At 40.7% G+C, this 10,372-nt stretch overlaps 1 protein-coding gene across 10 annotated transcripts in view; it reads right to left on the bottom strand.

The window, feature by feature from the left end:
* Positions 1-3,890: 3,890 nt before the first annotated feature.
* LOC137431223 (semaphorin-4D) overlaps positions 3,891-10,372 on the bottom strand; it is a 61,173-nt gene continuing 54,691 nt past the window's right edge. For all 10 annotated transcript variants that reach the window (XM_068122310.2, XM_068122307.2, XM_068122306.2 and 7 more), the window contains 3 exons: positions 6,069-6,226; positions 5,875-5,930; positions 3,891-5,644 (listed from right to left, as the gene is read on the bottom strand). In XM_068122310.2, the coding sequence (XP_067978411.2) occupies positions 5,451-5,644; positions 5,875-5,930; positions 6,069-6,226 (408 nt within the window). In that variant the 3' untranslated portion in view covers positions 3,891-5,450. The remainder of the gene's footprint in view (positions 5,645-5,874; positions 5,931-6,068; positions 6,227-10,372) is intronic.

The raw sequence follows: 10,372 nt of genomic DNA, 5'->3' as shown, positions 1-10,372 counted from the left end.
CCGTCATGACCTATGACATGACTTGACCCATAAACATCAGTTTGGACGACATCCAAGCTCTAAAAGTCACAAATACTGATCAAATTTGATGAAACTTGTGCCTTTTGCCACTTAAAGATATTTGAAAACACACATATAAACATATAAACGCACATATAAACTATATAGTTTGTGGTTCTATTATGCATATTCTAACCATATTGATATAGACCAGTTGAGTTCAGGTTCCCTGGAACCACTTCTTTTTTTTTTGAACTGCTCAAAATGTTCCCGTGCACACCGATTGTCACAAACACACACACTTTTTGAATCTATGGGGAGGGTGGTGGTTTATGTGTATGCATATCTACATAATTAAGTGCCACTTGTATTCAAAGTTAGTTTCGCCTTTATTATAGACTAGCCGAAACCCATGGAACATCCACGGAAGGGAGGATGTGGTGTATGGATAGAGTGTACCATTATGGATGGCATAGGGGATTTGCTTGTCCGAGTAAGAGTTAGGAAGAAAGATGAGAATGAAGAGTGTGTATATGACCAACGTATTTATTGCAATCTACTTAAATGACAACGCTACGATATACTTTTGAAAAATGAATGGATTCGTAATAGGAATCGGCATAGCACCACTCTGGCCACACTGGCGCAGTGGTATGTGTCAATGGAAAGGAACAGCAGTAGTACCATCGACTTTTAAAAAATGAACGGATTAGTAAATCGACTGGAATTAGCCCCATACTGGCGCATTGGTAAGGGTCAATGTCAAGGTGCAGAGCAGTAGGAATATGGCAAAAGCTCAGATACCCCTTCTGAACACTGAACAGAAGGTGCTATTCGATGCTGTGTGTGCTGCAGTGGTGGAGGTTCAGAGTAAATCACCGCCACGACCTCGCTGTTATTTTCTCGATGGTCCTGGCGGTAGTGGCAAAACTATTGGTGCTATATTGCAGGTAGACGTATCAATGATAGGGACTGGAAGCTTGAACAGATTGTGAACAGTCCGACCACCGTTGAGCAGTGTGGCGGCAATGCCTGTCCATGCACTTGAAGCAACTCCGAGATTCTGACCACGGAGAAATGAAATCAACGTATTGTAAAGCATTGTTTTGCCACTACCGCCAGGACCATCGAGAAAATAACAGCGAGGTTGTGGCGGTGATTTACTCTGAACCTCCACCACTGCAGCACACACAGCATCGAATAGCACCTTCTGTTCAGTGTTCAGAAGGGGTATCTGAGCTTTTGCCATTTCAGCATGTGGAAATGAACCAGATTCGGAGTCTAATTCAGCTTCGTCTGGGAGATTCGGAAAACCTAAAGCAGCACAAGTAAGACCAGCATCGAGTAATATTGCTTGAACGTGTTGCAGACCACGCAATTCAGCCACTTGTAAATCACTGGAACGACGAAAGTCCTCAATGAGCGATTCTCTGTGCTTTAGCCAAAGTGTCACTGGATCTTGTGGCTGACAATGGATGCATATTGTGGCAAAGAGGGACCTCAATTCACAAGGCATTCGGAATGAAGAAGCCTGTGTTAGTGCACTGTCCCATTCATCATCGTCTGACAAAAGGTGACGCATAAGACGGGCATCCTTGAATGAAGATGCCATGACGCCACCAACAGTTTTAATGTCATCGAAACAGGTAGCCCCAGGTACATGTAAAAGCAGTAGACGAAAACAGTATCGCTCCATGTCTTTGGGACCGACAGTGTACATGCGAGCTATGACTTTTTCTCCGCCACGCTTCCGAGCCTGCCACGTTTTGTCAGATGTGAAGCCATAATGGTTGGGAATTTCAGTGTAAATCCACTGCCGCGCACTTTCATCATGCAAATTGAGTAGAAACCACGCAGTTAGCATGGTACGAGTATCGCTGGCTCTTTGTGCTGCCTCTTGCTCATGCCCTTGCTCAAAATATACTGGTTGTTGACAGGGAAGATGAACAGGCAATCGAATAACGGAGTGTGACTGCTGATGCATATGGAACTCGGAAAGTCGTCGGAAGGCCTCTGGAGCACTAACATACCTCGCATCGAGGTAGGTCGATATTTCGTCATGAGTGAGTTCGTTAGTCTGTCTAACTTCAACATTAGCACAATCATGCCCCTTGTATATGTATTTGAACAAATACTTGATGCTTTTGACTGAAATGCATGCTTCAATATTGATATGTGCATTGTATTTCTTGGAAAGCCATGGGTTATATGGAACAACCCATCTGTTATCTACCTGCACATTACGAATCTTGATTGTGCGTCCATTATCCCGGCGTCTGTAGTGGGGATAAGTTGGAAGAAATTATGGTAAACCCACCTGATGAGGTTAGCGTACACCGCGATCGACGACACCGGCACAAATGCATGCTCTGGATTGTCCACTCAGTGGACGGCTTGCTTTCGCCTTCGCCTGTCCAATCAGCGGACGGCTTGCTTCGCCTTCACCCAGCAGACGCCAATACGATGGCGTCGTATCGGCAGTTAATCGGATGCTTTTGGGCCCCAAAGTCAACTAATTCAGATTTTTCGAGTATGGCTGTACGTGATAAACAAAGAGCGCGGTTGGAAGAAATTATGGTAAACCCACCTGATGTTAGCGTACACCGTGATCGACGACACCGGCACAAATGCATGCTCAGGATTGTCCACTCGGTGGACGGCTTGCTGTCGCCTTCGACTGTCCAATCAGCGGACGGCTTGCTTCGCCTTCACCCAGCAGACGCCAATAAGATGGTGTCGTATCGGCAGTTAATCGGATGCTTTTGGGCCCCAACGTCGGCTAATTCAGATTTTTCGAGTATGGCTGTACATGATAAACAAAGAGCGTGGTTCGTAGATCGTAAATCCATTAGTGCCGTGGGCATCGGGTCACTGGGTGCGGCGTAAAAGGGATAACAAAGTCGAGTCCTTACGCTATTATTATATAGATTCTCGCACTCGCTTAGCCTATGATTTGACTCGACCATGTTATTGCCTCCGCCATCGAAGGCAGACAGATGTTCTGTTTTCACCCCTCTGTCTGTGTCCAAGATATCTCAATGTTGTGGACAGATTTGGACGAAACTTGGTGGACAGGTTTGGGGTGCAACAAGAACAAATTGATTAAATTTTAGTGAAGATCTGGATCCAGAATTTTAAAATGTTTTAGGTGATTCTTCATCTGAGCGATAGGGCCAAAAATGAAATACAGCATGATATTTGAAAAAGTGGAAGGATTTGGAGGTAATATCGCACATTACAGTTGAAAGCCATGGCTTGGATAAATCGCAGCCTGGGTTGGCAATCGCATCACTGGGATAAATATGAGGCCCCAAGATACAAGTTATAAACAATACATATTAGGGTGGCCCAGATTGGTATGGTAAAATTTCAAAATCAAAATTCTTCTGTTGGCTGTATGCACCCCTGTTCTATTATGTCAGATGACTACACTCTGGGGTGAAGAAAATGAGCCAAGATGTTTTTTTTCAAATTTGGAGCCATAGATGCGCAGTACATATTCCAGTTTAAATTGATTTACTCATGTTACAGTAGCTAAAAACCCCTCCGTGCGGTTTACAGCAATTTTTATACATACAAACCCCCTCCCCCCTCTCACCACCACTTCCAATCCTGCCATCGTTCTTTACTCTTCCCGTTATTTGTGGGTAGGGGAATAAACCCCGTTAAAATCATAACGAAGAAGGATCTTGTTTTGCTGCTTCTGGTTCTTGCGTGCCCGAAGCCACCGTTAATTGATCGCAGTCCATGGGAGTAAAAGCCAGTTCGGTCAATTCGTCCAGTGTCAGGTATTAATTGAGCACTAGACACAACGGTATAAACATTATAATCAAAATATTGCAGCAATACAACTGGACCTATAAAAAAAACTGCAGGTTGTGTATTTGGTATTTGTTTCAATAGTTTATTGAAAAGGAAGACTAATAGATAAGGAAACTACTGATGAAATGGGCCACCATAGTGTATGTATTATTACCCGGGTGCAGCAATCCTAAACCCAACCGAGGAGCTTTATAAATTTTAGCTCCCACCTTTGGTGTTTGGCTAGGGAACATTTTAGGGCCAATTCCTTTCACAAACAGACTGGCTAGGCCTGAGGGTTGACAAAGTAATTTTAGCAAGAGTTTGGAATTTATTCAGGGTGCCCGCAATCGGTTGCCTACCCTTCACTGAAGATATTGTGGGATGTTTGACGTCCACAAACTAACGCTAGCAGACGGGACACCCTTCATGAACATCCGAGGGATGGCGCACTTTATAATGCAACACCCTGAATGTGGGTGAAGCATTCTGCCAGTTTATAAAAATCAGGTCAATAATTCAACCCAGCACATCCCAGGTAAGTCTGCTACATCTGCACTACTCTGTCATACTAGTACAACCATCATAGCTGAGATACACAAAACAAATTAACAAGCATCACCTTGACAAAGACTCCAGCAATCCTTTGAAAATAAATATGGTATTTTACTCTGGGGAAAACCTACAGCCTCTCAGCTACATCATAGCAATTCTTGTTGGTGGTATCACCTTCAAAAACATATTTACAAAGTTAAAACATGACAGCAGATTTAAAAAAAATTTAACTTGAATTCTAATCCCATTATTGTCATCGCTTTTTTTTTTTTCTTCAACTATATTTTGGAGAATAGCCAAGTAATACATAATGTTGATCTATTGATCCATCATTCCATATTCTGCAGGGAAGGTTCTATATTTTTTGAATGCTTAGGAGGTTAACCCAGAAGAGTTAAAACATCACCTTGATGGTGAAGTCTATGCACTGAAAATGTGATAGCCAGAACCCAAATCCGTGTGTGTAACCTTTCATTTTGGATCCAATATACTGATTGGACAGCACTGTGATAGCTCTAGAAAATAAAAGTGCTTTTAAAATAAATAATCTATCAATAATCCTTTGCGTTGTTGGGAGTAAATGCTGTACAGTGCAGAGTCGAGCAGCACCAACAACCCAAGCGATAGTGATGGGTGTGTACTTCAGTTTGTGTGCCGGACGGACACTCAGAACGATGTACAAGGACTGACAGGGTACGCAGCGTAGTTCAGAAGAGCATGAGTCGCGATTGACCACAATAAACCCAACATGTCACACATAGGGTGACGAGACATTAGAAAAGGAAAGTCTCACAGCTCTCTTGTATATCGAGGTGCATCCGGTTACATTTGCACGGTACCTGTAAGGGTGTGCCTACCTGCTCCATCCTGACACGTAAACCTTCCCTGGATATTAGCAAAAATAATTATCCATATGAGTTGATAGTGCACACCTAGATGATGTTTTCAAGGTCTCTCAACATAACCAACGATAGGCTCCAACCAGTTAGCCAATAAATCCCAGGAAAATAACTTTCATTGGGAAGAGGCCAAAAGCAGCTGATCCATTCAAGTGGATGGGATGAGTTTCACCTCAGTGCAGTTCAGTAACATGTTCATTCCAGTGAAATGGCCTCTTCTCTGGAATGTTCTTCACGTGCTGCTACCGCCGTTTGTCTGATTCTTGCCTCGCATACCCGTATCCAGTTCCACAGCAGTAGAAGTGATAGAAAAACGATGAAAAGGCAAGTGGCAGCAAGTGCGCCAAGTTTGCGTTTGTAAAACGTGCGTAGAATCTCCGGGTTAGGTGCTGTTAGTGAGCAAGGTTAATGACTTAGCACACTTGTGGCAAGGTTACTGAGTTAGCGCAGAAAAACCAACATTGTATCTCGGGTATGTGCAAGATTCTGTAATTTGCTCGATGTCATCGATACTGATAGCACTAAACACTGACTTTTATAAAAGGAATATTACTAGCAGGTTGGCAAATTTATGTTTGCACGGCTTGTTTATTTGTCAAAATGTTGAAAGAGAACTCACGATCCACTTCTTGGCATTTAAGCATGCATCCACTTTTCAGGTCTTGCAGTTGATCACTAGGAAAGAATGGGACGCAAGTTGCACATAAGTGTTAAATATCTTCTTGTATTTCTGAACTTGCATTTATTTATCGTGTCTTCTTCACTGAAGGGCTCTCTCTCAATAAAGTGAAGAACCGATTAATTTTGGGATACCTTTTGCTGTACTGCATGGTCTCGCAGCATTTGGTCTCAAGATTCCAGCCGCAGTGCGGATCCCGGGCAGCCAGGCAGTGGCAGCAGTTTCTGTAGGCTGCGCAGTAGACCACGGGCACTTGGGCAACACCCAGGACCGAGCTCGCATACATCAAACCCTGTGAGCACATGTCCGATGGTTGAACACATGCTTTGCCTTCTTATCTCAAGCCAATGTTTTTCTGCTGAATATCAGACGTGAGAGTGCTCATTTCAACTTGAAAACACTGGAAAAGGGAATTGTTGATCGGAATTGCAGAAGTTATAAACAAGAGAAAGGTGAACTCTACTAAGTGAACAGGTTAACATATATGCATGAATAAGAAAACTTTGATTGGGAGGTGCAAGAGGGGACACTCATTAATTTCGTATACAGCCTGTGGCTGCTGGTTGCATCATTGCTGGGAGCATGGCTGTGCTAGTGATGCAGTGCACCTTGTAGGTTAGGGCAGGAATTTGGCCAATGGGAGGGCAATACCTCGGCTACTTTTCATGAAGGATGCTATGGGATCTTTAACATCCACCAACTAACACCGGCAGATGAGACGCCCAGTTGACTGTCCATCTGAGGTACGGTACACACATTGTTGATGCCTCGCTCTGCCTGAGAGATACCAGAATGACAGTTTATAGCTAGACTGAGATTCAAGCACAGGTTAAACGGCTCAGAGATGAGTGCAAACCCCTTGGCCATCCTGCAGCCCAGAGGGGAGAGTGGGAGAAGGTGTTCTCTCTCAACCCCTACACCCACGCCCCCATCTGTCCACTGTACCAACTGATGTTTTGTTAAACAGAATAATTGGTTACATGTCTTTTCATTTTCATTGGCGAGCAAACAAAATTAAATTAACATATCGGTTACTTAAGTTTGTATTGGTTGCATTGATCTTTATTTTAGCCTCTATTCTTGTATTTTCACATTAAAATGATCGTCAATACATGGTTTTTCAGCCGATACTTTAACTCCAGCGAGACAGAGGCACAGTGGCCGGTGACATAAGCAGAGCCGGATTTAGGGGCAAGCGACCCCAATTGAGAGCCTGGGGCACCTGGCTCAGGATTCACCAGCTGCCAGGCTTTAGGTGCACCTGCCACCAAGCTACAACAAGGGAATTTAATGCAGGAGGCCATTCGGCCCATCATGCCTGTGCTACACCAACACCAGATTAAATAAATCCATCAAAGCTAACAAAGTAATTTATTTGGTGGGAGTAATGGGAAAGAAAAAAGTGTGGCAGGCTCTTGCTATCACCAAGGTGTTAAAATAAGATGGGGAGGGGGGTGGGGGGTTGAGGGTTGTAAGGTGAGAAGGTGGTTTTAGGATGAAGAATGCACTACACCAACCACACACTATCCATTGACAAGACCCTCTCACAGACATTACACAATCACCCATTCATAATATAAGCTCAAGCTAATTACAAGTCCTGCCAATACCCCGTACCCCTCTATCTCCAATGCTTCTAAGTGCCGATCTAATTCCAATTTAAACTTACCTACTGTTTCTGATGCCACTACCTTTTCAGGGAGACCATTCCATGCATTACCTACCCTCCGAGTTGACAAAGACCTCCGAGTTGACAAAGGTCTTTTGACAAAGACCAAAGGAATGGAGACCATTCCCTCCATAATTTAATTATTCGATTAATGACTCTTGCCACTTATTACCATCTTAACTCTTCTTTACTTTCAGGCTATGCCCCCCCCCCCCCACCCCCCGGTCTTATCACTACCTATTCTGCTGAATGATTCTTGTACACCACTCATTTCCTATGCCATCTCCAGGCGCTGCATATCGTCATTGCCGGGCACCGAAGGGGGCTCGGCAGTGACGCACGCTGAAAGGGAGTACTCAGTTTTCACTCTGTTTGTTTGTTTTCTTGTTTGTTTGTTTGTTTGTCCGGGCGATATCTCAGCCATCCTTTAAGCTAGGAAGCTGAAATTTCGGCACAGTAGTGAGCACGTCCTTTGTCAAAAACGATATTTTTTGTTTTTTGAATAATCAATTAATTGAGGAGTTATTTAATTATTAGCGATTAATTAAGTACTTATTTAATTTAATTAATAAAATTTCCTTTCTCTTCTGACCATTAACTCAGGCACCTTTTGAGTTAGGAAGCTGAGATTTGGACATGCCAATGACCAGGTGATTTGGCTGCAAAGGATATTTTTGATTTATTAATTAATTAATTAATCGATTAATTATTTAATTATTCGATTAATGACTCATTTTTTATTTTTTTTTAAGTTACAGATTCTGATGAAATGGTGGTGGTTTATGTGTTCTCTGACCGAATTGTTTAATAATTTAATTTTTTTATGATTATTATTTATTTATTTTCATTATTAATCATTTATTTATTTTCTCTCATTTGGCCAATATCTCAGGCACCTTTTGAGCTCAGAAGCTAATATTTGGACATGAGTGACCAAGTGATGTGGCTATCAAGGATATTTTTGATTTATTGATTAATCAATTAATCGATTAATTATTTAATTATTCGATTCATTACTTAAAAAAAATAAAAAAAATTGTTACAGATTCTGATTAAATGGTGGTGGTTTATGTGTTCTGTGACCGAATTGATTAATAATTTTATTTTTTCATGATTATTATTTATTTATTTTCATTATTAATCATTTATTTTCTTTCTCATTTGGCCAATATCTCAAGCACCTTTTGAGCTGGGAAACTAATATTTGGACATGACAGTGACCAAGTGATGTGGCTATCAAGGATATTTTTGATTTATTGATTAATCATTTAATCGATTAATTATTTAATTATTCGATGAATGACCTAATTAATTAATATTTTAAGTTACAGATTCGGATGAAATGGTGGTGGTTTATCAAGGATATTTTTGATTTTTTGATAAATCATTTAATCGATTAATTTATTTATTGATTAATCAATTAATTTAATTTTTTATTAATGACTTATTTAATTAAATTTCTAAAAGATGCATCTTCGGATGAAGCACTAGTGTTTTAGTTATGCTATTAGCCAATTGAGAAAAGATTTTGTGATAATCTTTTATTGATTTTAATTATACAATTAATCAATCAGTGTACACCTCTCCCTCCCAATGCAGCCTCTATGAGCTGCACTGCGGTATTGCCGGGTGCCGGATGCGCCCCGGCAATGCCGCGCTGTAGGATATTTAATTATTTGGCATGGGGGCGGTGTACTTTGAATGTATGTGTACTTGTCTTTCTTTCTTGTTTGTCCGGGCGATATCTCAGCCATCCTTTGAGCTAGGAAGCTGAACTTTCGGCACAATAGTGAGCAAGTCCTTTCTCAAAAACGGTATTTTTTGTTTTTTGATTTATCAATTAATTGAGGAGTTATTTAATTATTAGCGATTAATTAAGTACTTATTTAATTAATTACATTTCCTTTCTCTTCTGACCATTAACTCAGGCACCTTTTGAGTTAGGAAGCTGATATTTGGACATGCCAATCACCAGGTGATTTTGCTGCAAAGGCTATTTTTGATTTATTAATTAATCAATTGATCGATTAATTAATTATTTAATTATTCGATTAATGACAAACAATTTTTTTTTAAAGTTACACATTCTGATGAAATGGTGGTGGTTTATGTGTTCTATGACCGAATTGATTAATAATTTGATTTTTTAATGATTATTATTTATTAACTCAATTGGACTGTGTCCAGCTGAGTTGTTGTCGACACCGTGTCCGTCGTCCGTCTGTCTGTCGTCTGTAAACAATAACGTCTACGCTCTAAAAGTCACAAATATTGATGAAATTTGATGAATCTTGTTATGCAGCATCTTTAAGACATAAACTAGTTTGGGATTGCATTTGGGCATTACACGCCCAAAAATGGGCGCGGCAGGGCGGCCATATTGAAAAATCAATTTTTGTCATATATTTTTAGCACATATAAACTATAGTTTGTGGTTCTATTATGCATATTCTAACCATATTGATATAGACCAGTTGAGTTCAGGTTCCCTGGAACTTCTAGTTTATTTTCATTATTAATCATTCATTTATTTTCTTTCTCATTTGGCCAATATCTCAGGCACCTTTTGAGTTAGGAAGCTAATATTGGCTATTTTAGCCACTAGTGATGTGGCTATCAAGGATATTTTTGATTTATTGATTAATCATTTAATCGATTCATTATTTATTGATTAATCAATTCATTATTTAATTTTTTATTCATGACATTTAATTAAATTTCTAAAAGATACATCTTCGGATGAAGCACTAGTGGTTTAGTTATGCTATT

The sequence above is a fragment of the Myxine glutinosa genome, chromosome 7 (assembly GCF_964187855.1).
Source record: "Myxine glutinosa chromosome 7, kmMyxGlut1.1, whole genome shotgun sequence".
NCBI classification, from domain to species: domain Eukaryota; kingdom Metazoa; phylum Chordata; class Myxini; order Myxiniformes; family Myxinidae; genus Myxine; species Myxine glutinosa.
This window is presented reverse-complemented; position numbering and strand designations above follow the sequence as displayed.